A 21706-nucleotide genomic window follows, 5' to 3' on the forward strand; every position below is an offset into this window, starting at 1 on the left:
ATCCTTGTGAGGCTTCCGGTGAGATCCCTTTTGTAATTCACGTGCGTTTGCAAATCATGGAAGCCTTGACAAAAGTTATTTGCTAAATTGAGTTGTTAATTCATCTCAAAATCCATACCAAAAGACTAACCAATTGCGGAATCGCTACTGCAACATTTGTCACTTTTCCACTTTCTGGCGCTTCCCACGTTGCCAAGAATCAACATGGGTTTTTTTGTTAGCCACTTCCAGGACCTAAGCTTAACATGGTCTGTCACATGATCGATCTATATTCATATAAGTGTTTCTGTTGGCAGCGGAAATATTGGTTATTAAAGATTTAAAGAAGCTTTCTCCCATGGACAAATATAAAATGAACATTGATAAATAGTATATCCTACAAATAGAGTATACGAGTGGAAGAAAAAAAAATGATATTGATAAAATGGAAAAAAAAAAAAACGAATGTATATATATTTATTGTTTAGCAGAAGTTATTAATTATAAAGGTAAATTCATAATCCCGGTCAAATGCCATTTTTCTTCACTGAAATTGAATCATGTGCGCTATAAGCCATAATTTTACAGACTAGAAAAAATTATATGGTTTCAAATGTATGATACGATAATCAACAACCAGGCCACTCTCCCAGGTAATTCGAACATTTTTATTTTTTGAAAAGCACTAGCTAAGCATGATGAAGATTTTATTTTTTTGTGTGTTAATCCTATGGTTCATCAGGGGAGATAAAATTTGTCTAATTTAGAGTTTAACCAAGAGTAAAGTGTTATAAAAAATGATTTCTACTAAAGATTGAACTGAGATGTTATTCGAATTATTTAAGATTGACTTTATCACATGAAGCGAAGGAAAACTTGCATGGTTTTTACTTTTACATCCAAATTAATCTCAAGCACTGCCCCTGATGTTGCTTGAATATCCGGTTTGCTTATCAGCAGCCCTATCCCAGAGCATTACTCCCCCATACTTGTGTTATAAGCGTTCGTGTTGGCACAAACCCACTAACAGGCGTAGCTGGTGATGGAGATGCAGGGAGTCCAACATAAATTTTCCTAGACCTGATGGATAAGACCCATTGGTTCCACGATTTCTGGAACTTGGTGGGGTCTGTAGACTCAAACTGGCATGGACCATTGTTGTAAAACTGAACCCAAACAAAGTCAAAGAGCCCCGTTGACACTGCTCCATTCTGGTGTTGATCAGGGAAGGGACACTGTGGTGCAGCACAGCGTAGAAGGCTTCGCCGCCACCAAGCTCAAAGCCAAAATCCACTCCATCCAACACAGCATCACCCAATGGTCTTGTCTTTGATTCCTCTCTTCTGGCAATTCTTTATGTCTTTGCTCTCAAACTTCTGCAACCGTTTGATGCAGGGTCACAGTGACCCTGCTAGGTTGATTTCAGGTTGACGCCCACCGCCAAATTTTGCCAGAAAGGCTATGTTCACTATTTTGTATAGTCCAGAGTTGCATGTTTCCTTCAATGTGCCCTCGCTCTCGCCCTGGCCCCAGTAAACCACTATGTCGCCGGCGTTGCTACTGCATACCATGCCAAGAAAATTCAAGAGAAAGAAAATTGAAATTTTTGGTGTTTTATTGCCCATTGCAGTCTTAGCTTGATTATATACGACCGACCAAGTTAGGGACCAATTTATAGAGCCTCTGAAACGTTTAGTAGACATTACGTACCATGCAGACTCCGCAGCTGTGCAATAATTGCACATATAGCAACACATAATAATTTAACATCTTAAACTTAATTTATGTCATGTTTTTATATTTAATTTTCAAATTAATTGTCGTTTTAACATTATATATACATAGACAATTTAGAAATCAGTTGGGTAAGCGTAATTATCTCAAACAATGTGTCGGCAAGTGCCACGACGTGACTGAAGACAAACATCAAGAGCAAAGCATGTTAAAGTAATTGTGTTCCTTTGTCTAAATCTCGTTACATGGAATCTGATCATTTTAATAACTTTTCTTTAGATAATACAGTATCTCGATCATTTTTTCTAAGATCTATTTATGAAAATTTCTTAATTTTATATCAAATATTTGAAACGATAATAATTAATTTAAGTCCCGAACGCGACCGTACCCTTCTTTCTGGATTTGTAAAGCACTGAAGTTCATTATTATGTTCTACAAGTTCATACGCTTTTATAATCACATCGAAAGTAGCGTATAGATCCTTTTCAGTCAAATTTTAGGTTTATTTTCCTAATGTATCCCCAATGTCCACGTTTCCATAATTCCATTTTGAATATAGATACCATATAACTCACCTTATTTGAATATGAAGAGGTCCAAGAGGATTCAGTTCAGACTCTTACCTTGTTTTCATTTTCTATACATATATACATAGAAAAGAAAAGAAAATAAGAAGAGAAGAGGAAAAATGAAATAAAACAAATGATATGATAAAAAGAAAAATATATAATAAATAAAAAATAATATTATTCACTCTTCTTTGGTCACTATAATTTTTTTTTTTATCATTGATCATTCCATAACTACAAGATGCATTACGATAAAAAGAAATGTAATCCGTGACTCACCATTTGTGATAATTATATTTAAGTGGACTCGTCAACTTTAGAAGACAAAAATGTAGAAAGAAAAATAACATACAAGATTCTAAAACCAAAAGTGTAATGTCACGTAAAAAAAGGAAAACAAAAGTATAATGCTTGTCCACTCCATCGTTCGTGCCGAAAAATATATATACTAGATAAGCTTGGGAGAAATTAATATTTAGTTACTATCTCTGGCAGGTTTGATTTTAATTTAAATATTACAGTAGTTTCCGCTCTATTTTTATTTTTAGGAAATGGGGAAAACTCCAAAGTTCAAAGAAAAACCAAAAAGTGCAAAAGAACATGGTTGAGAATACATCTGCCAAAATAGCGTTATACAAAAAGGACAAAGCGAATTAAAAAAATCTCCAAACGCCCAAGTAAGGAATGGCCAAATTTTTGAAAGAAAAAATACTTTGAACTAAAGGAAAGCACGAATGGGACTCAAGATACCCACAGTAGTATCCGCTCTATCATACAGGTGATATTGATTTTTATGTTTATTTCAAAGTTTTAAATTATCTATGTATATAATCAAAATGATATATTTTAGATTTGATTATATATTGTTAAACTTCAAATAATTAATCTAGATATAATAAAAAAAATTGAATAATATTACTGTAAGATATTGGGTAATGTTAGTGTTTAGTTAAATAGTTAGTTATTAAGTAGCAAGCAACAAGCCGGCTTTCACTTGCCACCCCACCCTATCCCAAGTTCAGTTATTTACAGCTTTCACCCTAACTAATAATAACTACAAAAAAAAATAAAAAAAGCCCAATAAATATAAACGCAGGTCCCACACTTATTTCCTCTGAATCTGAAACCAACGGCTTTCTATTTTTCCCTCTCAAAAACTAATTTGCCCCCTCTTTCTTCCGCCGGAATCACAACCGTTGATTCTTTCTTGGCCAATAACGTCCGTTGATCTTGCCGTAAACCGAAGAAAGAATAAAAATGGTGTGGTAAGGAAGGTTCTGGAGAGAGAGAGAGAGAGAGGAATGCCGTCGGCGGCGAGGACTCATCAAGTATTGGAGATCAACTTGATCTCCGCGCAGGGCCTGAAGCCGCCTTCATCTCCACGGCGGAGGCTTCAAACCTACGCCGTCACGTGGATCGACCCCGCCACCAAGCTCCGAACACGCGTCGACAAGCTCGGCGGCCACAACCCTACCTGGAACGATAAGTTCCTCTTCCGAGTTACGCCGGATTTTCTCGCCGGCGACACCTCCAGTGTCTGCGTCGCCATCTACGCTGTCGGCACCTTCCGCGACCACCTCGTCGGCACCGTACGCTTCCTCATCAGCAATATGTTCTCCCCCGACGCCGACTACGCAACGCCGTGCTTCAGCGCTTTCCAGATCCGGCGCCCGTCGGGGAGGTTCCACGGCGTCATGAATATCGGCGCCATGGTGATGGACAGCTCCGGCTTCCCCGCGCTGGAGAAGATCTCGGCGATCGGGTACCGCGACCTCATGGGAGAGAAGATACACCAGCGCCGGAGAAAGACGCCGGAGGAGAAATCGAAGGAAACGAAGGAGGAGGAAGTTCTGTCGAGCGAATCTTGGGAGAATTCTTGCACGGAGGAGGGGGAAGGGGAGTCTTCGACGGCGTCATCTTCGTCGTCGCCGAGAACGACGGCGTTGAAGGATTGGAACGGAGTGAAGGAATTGGCGGGAAATAAAGGGTTGGCAATGTCGGCTTCGGGATTCTTGTGCTGTTTGGTGACTCAAAGAAGTGTTCACCAACAACTCACTCCAACCAATCACACTGTAGAAAGGTAAATGATAATATACGTGCCAACTAGTTCCCGCTCCTGTTACTGCTAGTGTCATCGACGGTGGAGATTCTCGTAGCCATTCCAACGGTGGAGATCGCTCCTCACTAATTCTTCTCCCTCTCTCTGTTTGTGTTTCTTTTTTTTTTTTACCTGTTCTTCTTACCCTTTGTCATTTTTCATCTCAGACCCCCTCTGTTGATGTGTAGTATCCTCTACTCCCTTTGTCAATTTGAACTTTCAAAAATACGTAAAATCTAGAAGGAAAAATTATATTCTTTGGAGTTTGTTAATTTGTATTTTTTCCCATAAACTGGTAAATATGAGGTTTACAATGTTTATATTTTTTTAAAAAAAAAGGAGGATTAGAATGGTGAAGTTGATTTTTAACGTGGGTTGAGGAAAGTCATATTTCTCCATCAAAAGTCATCTAAATTGGTCATTTAAAGATGAAAGTATATAGTGTCTAGATAACCACTCTTGCTTGATCTCAGTTACATAATATTATTAAGGTAGTTTACCAATAATATCACGGTTCTAATCTCAGTTTTACTGTCACACACACACAAAATTATTCTCACTTCATGATTTTTGTTTCTAACTATCTTCTTCGAATCTTGGTAATCCTTCTCCTTCCTCCTCTACTCTTGTTTTAGAGGATACTAACTACAACATGGTTTCTAAATGGTATTTTTGGGGCAACACAATATAGAAATCTGCATAATAACCAAGAAGATACTAGTACAAGGTTGGGCCTTTCACGAGATCCATAGTTTTGGGTCGTTTTGAACCATGTTTTTGTTTTTCTCTACTTAGCAGCCAGTATTCTGAAACAAGTACAAAAAAAGCCCACTAACGTCTTAACTTTTGTTTGTTATGCCATTAAAAAAATCATTCTCAAATTTTAAAACATTCTAATGTAAAATTATGGTTAAAATTAGTTTAAACACATTCTAATTATGCATAACTTTCATTTGTTTGATTTTTCTTTAGGCTTAATTGTACTTTTTTTACCCCATTTTTTTTATTTTTTAATGAATTTTATCCCCAACAAATTAATTTGAGAATTTTATTTCCAATTTTTACCAAATTGTGAATTCTAACCTCCAGCATTTATTCATTAATAAACACAAAAGACACAAAAGTTGAGGATAACTTTTGTCAAAAAATAAAATGTTAAGGATAAAATTCGCCAAAGAATAAAAAAATGGTATGGACATTAGGATATATGTCAGAAAAATAATCGTAAAAAGTGAATATAATAGTATCTATATTTTCATTATGTTAAGCATTTAAGAATGAGTAAAAAATATGATTTTTTTATTAAAATTGTGAAAAAAATGTATTAGTAATAATATATTATATATTATTTAATTCTTTAAACATAATGGATAACAAAAGTATATTAGTAGTATTTATTAATTACAATGTATAACAGCCAAGTGCGTCAAAGTTACATTTATGTGCTTTTATATAAATCTTACTAATTTATTGTTATCAATGTGTCATTTTCAACTTTTCGTGAGCAATCGTCTTTCCTTCTAAACCCAAATACCAGTTGATATACTCTGATATGGATCTAAGCATTTTTTCTATTTTTTTTTTTTTAATGCCATTAATTTCCAATCAAATGAAATGGAACTCAGACGCCCATGACAAAATGAGATTTTGTCCCGTTAAAATGGGTCCAAGAGTTGATGATTTGTTCACATCAGTTTGTTGTTGTGCAATCACAATTACTCCCACTAGTTTGTGTTGGAAGTTGGAACCATGCAACTCATGAAAACAGGTGGCGCTTTTATGTTTTCTCTCAGTACATGGGTAATATATAAGTCACTCATCAGCTTGCAGGCCCATAACTAACAATAAAAACCTCACAGCTTCAATTTGAAGAAGCAAAACCGTGTGTAGCCTAACTATTTCAGCCAAGCTTGATGGCCCCCTCTGTAAAATATTGGTGAAATGTTTTAAATAATAGATTATTTGTACATGTTAATGCAAGCATGATTAAAACTTAAGGAGGTTGACAAAAAAAAAATTAATACTTAAGGGGATGTTTGTTTCGTGGTACTATAAAATTGCAATTTTGGAAATCGCATGCTAAGAATATTATTTCCATGAACATGTTTAGTTAGTATTTAGTATTATATAACTTTTAAAAAAAATGTAATTAAAAATTGAAATAGAAAGATTATGAAAAAATATGTACGAATTTTTTTTTAAATATTATTAATAGTTACTAAAAAAATTATATAGCAATTCACCATAATATATCACTATGCAATTTTAAATAATTTTGTAAAAAAATATAGACACTAACAAAAAAAATTAAGTTTCGTGGTGTCACTATCCAAAACCTACCCAACAAATGCCAACTCTTGCCATTTCATTGACTTGAATCGAAGCACTTTTTGCCTGTGCTGTGCAGCCAAAGTCAAAATGGATGACTCAAACAAGCAGCATGCATCAACCAAAATTCCACTACCTTATAAAATTGCTTCTGTTGTCATCGAATCAAATGAAGATTGTAGTACGGCTTAAGAAAATTGATGCACTTCTACTTGTTTTCTTCTTTGATCTATTAAGTATGCACTTGCCTGTATATCTTATTATATACATCATATTCATAATCAACGTTGCCATGTCAAATTATTTTAATTAATAACAATTTTAACGTTTTGGCCTTAATTAATTATTAATTTCTTATAAGGTGGCGATGATGGTATGTACTTTATATATCATATAAGGCAAAAAGAAGGGCTAAAATATTAATGCCTCAGTGCTAGCTTTTTTTTTTAATAGTTTGCATTGCATTCAAATAATAAGAAACATTATTAAAAAACAAACAATAGATTGAAATAAGTGATAACTATTTACGTCATTTAATCAAATACTTTTAAAAAAATTGATTGATTTTTTAATGAAATAAATTATATTAAAAAAATTCATTTTGTGTGTACTTACCATCTTTAATAAAGATTAAGCACTATTTTAGGTGAAGATTATACCAATACCATGATTTAAAAAATGTAATATTGGTGTCCTTCCCTCTCTTTGCCATCGCATATATTACTTATATTGGCCTCCGTTTGTTATAGATTTCTAAAAAGTAAAAACAAAGCCAACATGCATAATTCGATTCAATTTCTCAAACGTGCAGAATTTCACTGTATATTTGGATTATTTTCTTATGTATTTACAATATTAAAAATATTTTCTTGTTTAAAAAACTTTATGAAACTTATAGGATTAATTAGGCTCTTTGTCCCTAAACTTTTTCAAAATTTAAAAAGATTAAAAATTTGACCCATCAACATTTTTTAACTTTTTTTATTAAGATTTTTAGATCCTAAACTAATGGGTTCAAATTTTTATTTAAAAACTAAAAATTAAAATTTCTAAAAATTTAAAAATCTTTATTGTCAAATTCGAAGACTAAACATCTTAATAAAAATTAAATGATATTAACCGGTCAAACTTTTATTTAAGAATCAAAAATTAAATTTTAAAAAATAATTAAATACTAAAAGCTTCTTCTTAATTAAAAGACATTAACCAGTCATCCTAAGTACATAAAATTAAGTTCATTAACAAAGGTCACTTGCAATTAATAATAATGTATTCGTATATCAGAAATCTTCTTAATTAATTTATAGAAGTTTTTTAATTAGAAAGTTTATAACTGAGTCATAAAGGAAGGTCATGGACCAGCCATGCATAAATCTTAAGCCAACAGCGTAAACCAATGACAATTCAAGGCATGATCCTTGGGAGAGAAAGGAAACCATTGGCTCAAACGTTTACTTTATTTATTTTCTCTCAATATATAGACCAAATTTGAAGCCTATTAGAGCATTTCTAATAGAAAATGAAACTTTATGATTTTAAATTACTTTTTTAAGTCTCATAATGAATTCACCTTCTAATATTTAGTTACAATTTATTTTAAAATAATTAAAATTAATTAATCATTTTTTTAGTTTGGTAAAAAAAAAACATTAAAATATTGTTTTTTAGTTTCACGTTCAAATCTGATTTGTTTTTATAGAAGAACAAATTTCTATGGTAAAGATCAATTCCCTTACTCCAAAAACAGGTTTTATATATGTTACATAAAAGATGGGGATATAAAAACAGGTATCGGTGATGCTGCTAAGTTTTGCTTTCCATAATCTTGGTGTTGGAAGAAGTTATCAAGCTTTCAAAATTGCAGCCCCACATGCCGATAGTAGTAAGGAAGCACTCGTTACAGCTCTGATTGTGTCTCTGTCTAAGTATTCTCCATTGTAAAAAGTTGCACAGGATTTCTAATCTAACTACTCAACTAATTTGAAAGATGACAGGATGATTTTACACAGACAACCTTAATTCGATGTTAGAGTTGGGAATTCAAACTTACGACTAAAAATAATCATGAATCAGATTTAAAAAATTAGAAAACTGTTTGTTTTTATTAAAAAAAATACATTTTCTTAACAAATAAGTTTAAACTTTAAAGAAACAGACCAATTTGCTCATCATCGGCTTGACCTTAATTTAATTACACCTAAATTGATAGACTAGTATCTAGTATCTTCAATGATTCATTTACTATACTATTTTTTAAAAAATATATAAGAAAGTGTAACATAATTGATATATATTAAGAATTATTATCAAGGTTCGATTCCTAATTTTTTGCACGAAAAAAGAATTTAGTTAAAATAGGTAGAACTCACTGGACTTTAAAACAGATTAGTTTTCGGTTATTGATTATAAATACTCTCAAATCTCACTGGACTTTCTTACCATACTTACGGTTAATTAATTTAATTAACTAATGATTAGTTAGATAAATTGTGTTAGTTACTAATGATTAATAGAATAAATTTTGGACAATGTATTTTTTATATACTACATGCATTTTTTACTATAGACAACCTGTGGAAAAAAATTCATATTAGAATTTTGAGTTTCTTCTTTTGTACATCCTTTTGTTTCGTTTGAATTTTGTTTCATCTCCGGGGTGTTTTCCATCGTTTTCCAACAGTTTAAGTTGATGCAAGGTTACCCATTAATTAATCTAATAACCCGAGTTGAATTGTCACATTTCTCCATTTTTCAACTCCACTAACCCAATCCTATCACTTCAGGATGGTGCTATCTGCGTGTTTGAATTACATTAATTCAGGGTCAATTTTTCTAGTAACTTCTTGAAGGAATTTTTAATTATTTTAAAAAATGGTCTAACAACGAACACGGACCTCAATACCAGCTGCTATAGATGTTTAAAGGCAATTTCAACCGAAAAGCTTACACTTGATCAGTGGATCAAGCAATTCAAAAAAACAAATATCAGCCAAATAATTACAATCGTATGATTTTAATCTAATATATATACTTCCTGTGCTTAGATTGGCTATTAATAAAACTATCTGGCCTCTAAAAAAATATTGTTATATATTAACAAGAATAATATTGATCTATTGAATAAAATGACTAAAGTCATACAATTATGATAATTAAAAGATTTAATTAGCTAAACTAAAATCTAAAAGAGTAAAATTATACAATTACAATACTGAGAAATCCATCTGATACAATTAAAAAACATGAAGGAATAAAATCACATAGTTACTATACTTAGGAATCAAAGTGCAATTTAACTTATTATTATAATTTCAAATACCAAATTTATGTTACACTCAATATTACAAAGATGGAAAGATGAAAAAATAGAGAATAAAAGTTACATTAATTGTACATTTACTGTTTTCTTTTATTGCAATTGCAAATTTACTGTTGTTTACCTCAAAACCTGTGAAAAAAGTTCACTCCATTTGTTATGTATTACATGTCACTTTAAGTATTTTAATTAGTTTCAATATATTTTTTATTTTGAAAAAAATAATAAAATATTTTTTTAATAATATTTTCGTTTATTAGTATCTCATCTAAATACTTAAACATATTCACAAGTACATTCTAACTTATTTAGTAAGGGTATTTTTTTGACAAACAAAGTCAAATTATTAAAGCAATTTATGTAATTAATAATTTTACAAGAAGTATATATATCACCTCAAACAAAGACAAATAAAATGGGACTAAAATATTGAAAGAAAGAAAAATTTCCAAAATGTTGATATACAACACCAAAGTCTACGAAATTATAAAAATTTGTGTATTAGTCATTGTTCAATAGCATGAGTGTGTTAGTGAATTTTTAGCTTCGAGTGGTTCATTTGTCCAGAAACATCTTGTCACTTTAAATTAATAATAGTCTTACTTACATTTAACTTATTTCTAACTAACAAATAGAGAACATGTTCTTCAAAACTTGTATAGTTGTGATTTGTGTTTAATAATAATCCAAGCATGGTATTCTAAATTTTTGCCTCGGAGTTCGAAAATACTTTTTTTTATTGTCTGAATGTATATTTTTTTTTTCTTAAACTATATAGATCTTAGGTCTATAAATTGAATTCCGCAATTCAATAAATATGATTTATTTAAATTGTCATTTTTATAGTATATACTAAATAATATATTAATAAAATTTATTTGATAATTTATTAAATATCTATATATTTACTGAACAAATAACTTATGTTTTTAATTAATGCATTATTAACACTAGCTAGGATCTTGATTTTAAGCCGCTAATAAAACTTATGTCCATAGTACCGTCTTTTTTATGTTTGGTCTATATTTTTTTTTGCCACTCTCTCTTATTTCGGGCGTCATGTAATTCTTATATGCGAAAATGGGTTTTAGATTTTAGTAATATTGGTGAAAGTGACGAAAGATTAGAAGAGCATGAGATTTGGGGTTAATTGGATAATAAGAGTTGGGTTGAAATCTTACCGAGCAAAATGATGAAGTGTATGAATATATAATATGATGAGTTGTAGTGATATTAACCAAATAAAAGCCATCGTTTTCAACGTTTGGCCATAGTCTCACCTTTAATGCATGCCTTATGGCTTTTTGTTTTCCCAAATATATTTGGTAGGTCTTGATTAAAAAATGTATATATGCATGAAAGGACAAATCAATCACGGCGTTGAATCTGATATTGGAGAGGAGAGAGGCCTGACTTAGTGTGTGCAAGGTGGCTTGGCTGGAAATAGCCTAATGCTATAGTGGTGCTGCCACTACCAACTCTTTTTCAGCAATTCTAATTTCTACACACTCTCCTTCAGCCAAAGGGTCAGTATATCACAGTCATATTATTTGTCTCTCTAGAATTTGATTCTTGCCATGGCTTTTGAGCCATCTCTATACTTACTTTTCTTACTATGTCCAAACAAAAAGCTGAGCTGTGAGCTTCAACATATACCCATCAGTGATTAATGACTAATCAGAGATTTCTCACTATTTGTTTGTCTATATTCTATAATAAATAGTCTCGAGGAGAAAAAGAATTATTAATTTTCCATTGAAAATTGCCTTTTGCTCTGTCGACTTAAGTTAGCATATGCTACAGGATATAACCTCTTTTTCTTGTTTCGGATTCTTCTGTCGGTAAAGAAAGAAAAGATAATTCTGTTATTCCCACCTCCCCACCAAAAGAAAAAATTGCTAGTACAAAGGTAAGCAAATATTCAAGGATTATTGTTGAATATAATGGTTAAATATGATGAATGAATTATTATGAACTCTCTTATATTTGTTTTTCAGTTCATACAAATATAAAAAATTGTACACAAAACCTTTTTTTTATGCCATTTACTTATCTTTCTATTTTTCTTTTTAAAAAAAGTATCGAATTGTTTCTATTTTATTAATAATTTAGTGTTGGGAAACTTTAATCACAGTACCTTTTGTTGTAAAACTAAAGGAAATAAAATATTGAAAAGATTTTTATCAATAAATCACGAAGTGAATTGACATTATACTTTAACTTAAAATTTTAAAATATATGTTTATAGGTATTTTTTCATTTATATAATACTCAACTTTATCATTTTCTTTTAATGTATAATTTCACTTTTACACTTATATTTTAACAATTAATAAATTCATCTAAAATATAAATATGCAATTGGTTATAGAAGAAGAAACAGGATGAAATTATAACAAAATACGTGAATAAATTAGTATGAATTATTTCAACTTAATTAATAATTTTAAATTTGAATCATACAATTATGTTAAATATTTAAAGAGAATTATTCCATGATAATCTTATCCTATTTGAAGAGCATTAAGTCTTGTTGATGATATATTACATGTTATCTCTAAAAAAAATGTGAGTTAATATTTTTCATATTTTAATTTATTTATTATTTTTTGTAAGAAAAATTATTTATCTGGGAAATAAACTTTGAAGAACAACAATAGTCCTTGTGGACAGGGTTAATCTTAAAGCTGAAAAACATCAAACTTGACGGATAAGAACTTGGTCAACTATCGAGAAAATATAATAATTAGAGTCGCGAAAGAGGAATGGGTGAAGATTGAAACAAAGTTAAAGATGAGATAGTAATTAGGTGAATAGGCCCAAAGGGCCATAAATGCTTGCTTAATTGCGGTCATGAGCCAAACAAACCGATAATCAAAGCCCACAGCTTTCTTTAAGATTTTAAAACCCAAAAGAGTAAGAAAAATGAACGGGGAATATGGAATTAATTAATTAGGATGAAAGGGGAAAAAAACGGAATAAAGAAAAAAGAAAAGGAACAAGACAAATGGCAATAGAAACGAAGGAGGTTGCCTCTTGTGGTAGTGAAATTTTAGGTAATATGTGGGAATTGGCAAAGTATATCCCTCAAATTAAGAGAATATGGAAAAGAGGGCTCTTGCATCATAATGGATTTTTTTTAAAAAAAATTATCATGAGTATATTTTAAAAAAAAATTATAAAAATGAGTAAATCATGTTTTAAAACACGATTTTATTTTTCAGAAAATTGTTAAACTGAAATCATATTTGAATATATGATTTCAATTTTTTAATTTTTTTTATTATTAAAGTTAAAATTACACATGTACATATGATTCCAATATGTTTTTTTTAAATTATTTTAGAGATTGTGTTTTAACACATTTTTTAATAGAAATTGTGTTACGTAAGTAATACTTGTTTTAATTTTTTTAATAACTTTTGACTGATTGATAAAATATTTGGAATTTTTCATAAAATAAGAAAATAATATACATATATTAAAAAATTATTTGTGGGATGATGTCCCACATGTAAATCTTCACGTGTGGCATCATGGTCTTCCTTGTGTGTTGTTGTTGTTGAATTGGTTCAACTTATTCTTGTCTTGCTTTACGATCAAATTGAGTTGGTAGGATTCTCTTTTCTGTAGTATCATTGTTGTCATTACTGATCCTAAGACTGTCACTATCTTTGTTGTTATTATCTTCATTTACATCATCATCATTACTGGTCTTAATATATGGGTCTAAATTTTGTTTTTGATCCTAACATGCAACAATTTCAATTAGACAAATCAACTATTAATCACGTACATAATAAAATAGATGAACTAGTTTTAAATAGGTCAAATAAATGTTGAGTATATCAAAATGAAGGTCACCATTGTAGTAATTGTCTATAGGTAATAAACCAAGTTGAATATTTTATAATCTTTAATATTTCAAGCATAATAATTAATTATTATATATTGTTCAACTTATAAATTTCATCCATATAACACTTTATTTTTAATGTCATTTTCTTCTTTTAAAAAATTAGAAAATTGTAAATTCTAACAAAAAAAATAAAACTCATTTAAAAAACATAATTGAAATCGTGCACTACAATTCAATTTCAATTCTTTAAAAAAAAATAGAAATCTTGCCCTACCTTTGATTTCATTAGAAAAAAAGAAAAAAAAAACAAATCATATTTTAACGTATAATTTTAGTTCTTAGAAGAAAAAATTAAAATCTGTCCATTTCCGTAATTAACCCATAAAAGAGTGTCCTTGATTGTTAGAAGGGACCAAGCTATAACAGCGTCACTACATATGCGAACTTGAGTATGACTCCGTGCTTACAAGAACATAATACTAACAAAGAAAAAAAAATGTATTCAAAGTAGTGTTGAACCCTTCATTTTTTGAGGTTTATCTCGTTTTATGAAATGAAACAATTTTTTTACAGAAAAAAAAATCACGATAAATGATATTTAATGTATTTTGTAACTAAAAATAGCAGCATATTTAAAAGATCAAAGTCTTAGGTAACTAAAATATATCAATATTTGTTACATCAAATCTTCTATATTAAAGATCAAAGCCTTTACATATATATATATATAAAAGACATAAATATCTATTTTTATCCTTAATTTTGTTAGAAGATGAGCATTAGGTTTTTAATTAAAATTTTATTATTCAATTTACAAAAAGTACAACAAAAATATTGATATATTTTTGTCACGTGTGATAACATGAGAATTCATGATTGTCGTGTGATAATTATCACATGACATAGGTAAAAAAATTGAATTTTTATTTGGTCTTTGAATTCAAGTGTTAGTTACTATTTTAGTCATTAAACTTAATCATTTATTTATATTTTTATCCTTAAACTTAATTATATACTATCATTTTAGTCTCTCAAAATTACTTTTGAATTTTCAATGAAGTGTCACACTACACATAATTCACTAGCATAGTGATAATAAATGAACTTTGTTTATAATGATAACAATTATTTATGATGAAGAAGATTGAATCAAAAATAATTATTAAATATAAAAATAAAAAATATTATATTTATATTTGAAATTACTATTAATTAATTTATTATATTTTATTGAGTTTAAATTATAACAAATAATATTATAACTATGACAAACAACAATGTTAATTAATTAAAAATAAATAAACATATGAAAATTAAATTAATTTTTCATAAGAATCGAGTTAAAAATGTGTATTATGTAAATATATAGATACTAACAAATAATTTATTTTAAAAGTCATTATATTTATTTAATCAAGGAGAAAATTAAAAAATAAAGAGATACAAGATGAATAATTTTATTCAACCAAAATTTAAGACAAAATTATATATTTTTGTTTTTCCACCTTTCATTGTATTTTATTTTATTTTGTATACTCCAACATGATTAATATAATGTATGAATTATATTTTATATTTAAATTTGTAGGTCATCTATTTTCAAATACAATGATTAAACAATGATATGAAAACTACAAAAAGTCTAATGAGCTCCGGCTAGAAAAAAACAAGCATACGTGAGAAAGTGCTTTTAACATTTTTATTTTTTAATAATGTCATAGTTTTAACATTTTCTATTGAGACCTAAACACTAACAAGTTGGTTTCATATGTATAAAGAATATAAGTGAGAGGATATGATAATATTAATGTTAATAATTTCATATAACATAAATGTTACTAAATGATTAAGTTCAAAAATTAAAATAATAACAAGTTGTCAAGAGACTAAATCCAAAGTAAACTTTTATATGTGATAATCATATAAAATGACACATGATAATTATGTAGATGACACGTGACATCTGTTAGCTGTCATGTCATCATAAAAAATGTTACATAGACACAATTATTTGAGTTAAGAGGAAACTACCATTAAGATTAATTTATTATATTTTTTGTAAATTCAAAAACAAAATTTAAATTTTAAATTTTTCTAGAACCTAATTATTAGCGCGTACCAAATTGAAAGATAAAAATAAATATTACCCTAAAAGGAATATCAAAGTCCGCATATTAGCCCACGGATTAAGATGGCATAATTTGTGAGTTTCACTGGTTAAATGCAAAATTCGCTATAGTTACATAAGAAAATCTGTTATTTACACGATCTGCCAGCTTAACGGACTAATTGATAAATCTTTATCCATATACCCACCCCTACGAAACACATTATACAACCACTCTTTAACATTTTACATGCCTGCACATTAATGTCTACTGGTTCCAATCAAATGTTGATATTTGTTTACACATCTAAGCTCCAATCGAAATACCGAATTTAGATTTCAACTCAATTGCATGCCATTTAACTAGATGTTGCTTACTTATCCAAAAATATCCATAACTCATTTATTTATTCTCAAGGATTGAAACAATTGAAATATCACAAAGATAGAAACAAATTTCACCATAAAAATAAAAGTATACGGGATATTTTCCTTTACAAGGTTGCTATTTAATGCATTTATTTTTAGTGATACTTCAATGCTCACGTTTAAATTTGTAGTACGTACTGTGTTCTTCAATTGTGTGTTCCAATATGTTTAAGCATTCACAAGATTGCCAACTAAAGTGAAGTTTTAATTAATGCTTGACAAAATGAGATAGTAAATAGGAAGTTAGGAACTCGACAAAATATTTTACTCAACCGAAACAATAATTTTGTCGTCACTTGTTAGACAACCAGAAACAATTCAAAATTTACAGAGCACTGAGTAAAATAATTGAAAATATTAATTTAATATAAAATAAGAATTCTAAGATAATATGCTACGGAATAAACAAAAATTATGAATGCATACAAAAAAGACGATGTATAAGTTATTCAATTATAGACTTAAAAAAAAGTTATTCAATTGTTGATATCCAGAATTTATATTAATAACATAAAATTAAATCATAAATGTACGTAAATATATAATGGATGAGGATTGGAGATGATAAGTCTCTCCCGATTCTCCCATCCTCCATCACTCAATTGTTTGCTTGTGTAGTGTTAATGTTTTCCAATTCCTGGCCAAACCTCAAAATAATACAAGTAATGAGTTTTATTTTTATGGATGATAACTGCAATGATTTTTATATTATTAATTAAATAAAAAAATTTTTGAATGAATTTTTAAAATAGTTATTATAAAAATTAACAACTTTACTATATATTATAATTCATGATTAAATAACTATATAAAAATTTGGTATATTGTCATTATATTTTAATTTTAATAGTAAATTATAAAAATTTAAAAATAAAGGCATAAAGAAAAACAGTATATTCAAAATTATACAAAAATAGTGTTAATTTATTAAATTATAAGAAACTATAATATATTAAATTATAGTCTAAATTTGTTATATTGTCAATATATGCTATTTTTATTATTCGTAAATTTCGTAGGACGAGGAATAATTATGGTTCTCATTCAATCATAAAATATCTTTGAAGGGTTTTTCATACTTATCTTAGATGGAAAATTTTCCAAACTAAATTTTATAAATAGTCAGTTTTTGCAATGATTCAAGTAAAGAAAATTCAGATTTTTTAATATATATTTTTCTTACCAGATTTGACAATAAAGTTTAAATATTTAAAAGTTTGAATAGAAAAAAAGATATTATGTAAAAAAATTAATATGTCTCCTACCGGATTTGACAATAAAGTTAAATATTTAAAAGTATGAATAGAAAAAAAATATTTATGTAAAAAAAAAAAAAACTAGAAGCCTAAATAGTGCAGCACATTATACACATGCAGTATGCTATTAATTTAATTGACGATGGCCGAAATCTAAATAAATATAACTAGCACCACAGGCTCACAACCGTCGAAGAGAGGACACGCGCCAACACGCGCTTCCGTGTCTGTGGCGTATGCCTATTTCTACAGTGTATAGACTATAGACTATAGAGAAACCGCCTCCTCACTTCATTACCTCCCTGTCGTTTTTGTCCTATCAAAAAAGAAACCAAAAAGAACCCAAAAACATAAATAAATATTTATTTATAAATAAATAAAACGCTTAGCTTCTTTTTCATTCTCTCTCTCGTGTGTGTGTGTGTGTGTGTGTGTGTGTGTTGGGTTCAATGTGCTGTTGGTTTGCTTGACCTTGTTTATCAACCAAATCTAGAGCAACCCATTTCTCTGTTCTCCCATTTGAAGGAAAGGAAAACTTACACCTCTCTCTCTCTCTAACTGATTCGCTCCAATTCCGCCGCGCCCAGATTCTTCTCTCTCACCTACAAACCCGGTCCCAACAAGGTATTGTCATGGGTTTCATCTCAAAATGCATTCTTTTTCGCTCTTTAAACATAAATGAAAAACCTTGTTGCTGTCTTCTTTTGTTGATGCATCTCTGCCTTCGTTGATCTGTGTGTGCTTTAACAATTTCATATCAGCTTCGTTGATTGGTTTGCTTAGGATCGACCAGGGTTCTTGGAGTGCTTTATGGGTCTTTCTCCATTTGATTTCCCCCTCCCTTTTCTTTTCATCCCAACCCCTTCTTAGGGCTTGATGGTTATGAAAAGTTGTTTTGTATCCAATGTTGTTTTTCTGTAGAAAAAGATGTTGTTTTTCGATCAACGGGCTTTCTTGGAAGAGTTGGTGTTAAAAAAAATGTTTGCTTTTGCATCATTTTCTCTTTCTGACAAATGCTTGTTCTGTTTCTGAGGTTTACTCTTTTAGGGATTCATTGCATTGGTTGAAATTTTGTTGTTCGTTTGTTTGGTAGAATTTCCCCCTTTGTGTCACGCATGGTATTCGTCTAGGACTCCTTAAAAATCTCTGAGAAAGCATTGAGATTTTGAGATTGTTTAATTATTCGAGGGAGCTGAATCGAATACCATATATGAAATCAGATTTTCTGAAACTTGTCTCTGTTTCAAAATTCTCTTATTTCATACAGTATTTTGCTTTGCTATACCTGACAATGTCTAATTAGCTTTTCTGCAGGTTGCAACTATCTACTATTATGTTGTTCAATTTATTAACAATATTTGTTTCAAAATATTTAATAATTCAAAGGAATTTTCCTTGTCTGGGATTTGGATATCATGCTTTATAACTTGTCAGCATTTTCTGTTGTAAAATACCAAATACTTTTAAGATCTCACCTTGTAGCATGTAGACCAGATTTTCTAATTTATTAAGTGATGTACATCTTTCCTCTACTATTTAGATTTCTAAATTACAGAAAAGGAGGATAGTTGATGGCCATGCATCCCTTCAACTGCTCCTCTCCGTAGGTTGTAATTGATTTCTTAAAAGGGAATGAAATCTTGTTGCCATCTTTTTCTGCCCTTCCTTGTTGTATTCCTTTTGTAAAATCCTACTATTCATGATTTGCGATTTCTACCACCGTTCTTATTTAAGTTAAAATCCCAATTTTAACTACCTTGCTTCTTTATGTTATCTTACTGTGGTATTATTGGTTTGAAATGTCATCATTATGTCCAAAAGTGCTTCACCTTGTCGAATTTGAAAATAGAATAGCATATCTCCATGATCTAGTATATTCTTAGGTGACATAATACCTAGACTTTTTTTCTTATTTGATGTCAGGAAGCTTTATTAATCAGCTCTTTTTTTCCTTTTGTGCTTTACTATACCTACTAGGTCTTTCCTTCCAACTCCTATGGCGGGAGAAACATCTTGGATCAGCCACTATGATGACAGACAAAGGGAGACTGGGGCGTTTGATTCATTTTTAGAACTTGGTGAGGAAGGTGAAAAAGAAGCAACTGCTGTTTCTTTGGATGTTTTGCCAGATGACTTGTTGGAACGAATCCTAGCCTATCTCCCCATTGCAAGCATTTTTAGAGCTGGCTGTGTGTCTAAGAGGTGGCATGAAATTGTTAATTCAGAGAGGTTTGTATGGAACCTTTCACATGTTCTACCGCAGAAACCTTGGTACTTTATGTTTACGAGCTCTGATGAACCAGATGGTTATGCTTTTGATCCCGTCCTTCGGAAATGGTATCGGTATCGCATTGAACTTCCATGCATTGGAACTTCTAATTGGTTCATTGCTTCATCATATGGCATGGTCTGCTTCATGGACAATGACAGCAGAAGTGAAATATGCATCTGCAACCCAATTACCAAAACCTACAGGAAGCTTGAGGAGCCTCCAGGTTTGAAAGTTTCTGATTACAGTGCATTAGCAATCTCAGTGAACAGGGAATCTCACTGTTATACTGTGGCAATTGTAAAATCTAAACAAGTCCCTGAGAACTTTGTCCAGTGGGATATCTCAATTCATCTATACAATTCAGAAAATGCAACCTGGGTGACCTCTTTAACGGAAGTTTTGATGGGGTGGAGAGGTGGTAATGAGAGTGTGATATGCAATGGGATGCTGTGCTTTTTAGTTTATTCAACCGGGGGTGGCCAACCTGTAAATCGTCATGCCCTAATTGCGTATAACATGTCCAATCATTCTTCTCAAGGTAGCTTAACAAGGAACTTCATTCCAGTACCTTTTTCTCTAACATGTGGCCGTTTGATGAATCTGAAGGAGAAGCTTGTAATGGTGGGAGGAATTGGTAAACCAGATCGACCTGACATAATAAAAGGAATTGGTATCTGGCTTCTAAAGGATAAGAAGTGGGAAGAGATTGCTCGAATGCCCCACAAATTCTTCCAAGGCTTTGGGGAGTTTGATGATGTGTTTGCTAGCAGCGGTGCAGATGATCTGATATATATTCAGAGTTATGGAGGTCCGGCGCTTCTCATATTTGATGTGAACCATAAGCAATGGAAATGGTCGCAGAAATGCCCTGTGGGAAAAAGATTCCCGCTGCAGCTTTTTACTGGCTTTTGCTTTGAGGCTAGACTTGAAATTGCTCCATAGTTCTCCTTACAATCAAGAGCTGCTAATTGTGTCCAAGGCTTCTACTCATTTTCCTTCATTGTTCTTTTAAGTAAAAATTTAATATGATTTCAGTGTTTTCACAGTTTCATACAAAATGTTCTTGCTGATAAAACTGCTTATTCATGGATACTGGAATATTATTAATAGCATTTGAAAATACCACAGCTTTTTTTTTACCTTTCTTTTATTTTCTCTATTCGTGCACTTGCTCTAATAATAATAATTACAACCTTCTCCAATTTTTTTTTATTTGAGTTACCATGAAATGTATAATGCAGACTCCAACATAACATTTTCTTTGCTTTCCGAAAAAATCTTAATCCGTGGTTTGCTTTGTATTGCCCATTATTCAAGAGGTCAAATGGCTTCAATTTCCTTGTTTGAGTAGACTATTTTATTCTGCTTACCAGTGCTGTCCTTTAGAAATGTGCAATATTTAGGTTGTGTTCATAGGCATAGCTGTACTTTTTAAAACTAGAACTGAGAGTCAAAATATTTGTATGATTTCTGGGAACTGATTGCATCGTTAGGCAAGATGATTGTATAGTGTTTAGCAGTCTCCATCATTGTGGAGGACATAAAAGAAAAGGAAGGATTCTTTGTTAACTAAACTCTGAGGCTCAATAATGATTTCGAATTGACTTTTATAGCTATCCTTAACACAAGTTTTGACATGACTTATTGGTGGCCAATGGGCATGCAAGGCTAAGATCAAATTCTATATTGTGATTGAGTGTGTCGTCCGTACAATCACTAATTTTCATTTTTTGGCAAATTAAAAACTGCTTATATC

The 21706-nt window shown here is 30.5% G+C and overlaps 3 protein-coding genes across 3 annotated transcripts; 2 read left to right on the top strand and 1 right to left on the bottom strand.

The window, feature by feature from the left end:
- Positions 1 to 810: 810 nt before the first annotated feature.
- Positions 811 to 1604, bottom strand: LOC100793019 (acidic endochitinase). Its single transcript, XM_026127080.2, is given in 6 exon segments — positions 811 to 971; positions 973 to 1228; positions 1231 to 1313; positions 1315 to 1346; positions 1349 to 1387; positions 1389 to 1604. Coding segments are annotated over 6 exon segments (708 nt in total). The 3' UTR covers positions 811 to 889.
- Positions 1605 to 2980: 1376 nt separating this feature from the next.
- Positions 2981 to 4734, top strand: LOC100793541 (uncharacterized). Its single transcript, XM_003553728.5, has one exon. The coding sequence runs from the start codon at positions 3587 to 3589 to the stop codon at positions 4367 to 4369; it is 783 nt and encodes a 260-aa protein (XP_003553776.1). The 5' UTR covers positions 2981 to 3586; the 3' UTR covers positions 4370 to 4734.
- A 13138-nt stretch (positions 4735 to 17872) lies between these two features.
- On the top strand, positions 17873 to 21070 carry LOC100779721 (F-box/kelch-repeat protein At3g61590). Its single transcript, XM_003554694.5, has 2 exons — positions 17873 to 18302; positions 19656 to 21070. The coding sequence occupies exon 2, from the start codon at positions 19675 to 19677 to the stop codon at positions 20890 to 20892; it is 1218 nt and encodes a 405-aa protein (XP_003554742.1). The 5' UTR covers positions 17873 to 18302; positions 19656 to 19674; the 3' UTR covers positions 20893 to 21070.
- Positions 21071 to 21706: the final 636 nt, after the last annotated feature.

This window comes from Glycine max, chromosome 19 (assembly GCF_000004515.6).
Source record: "Glycine max cultivar Williams 82 chromosome 19, Glycine_max_v4.0, whole genome shotgun sequence".
NCBI lineage: Eukaryota > Viridiplantae > Streptophyta > Magnoliopsida > Fabales > Fabaceae > Glycine > Glycine max.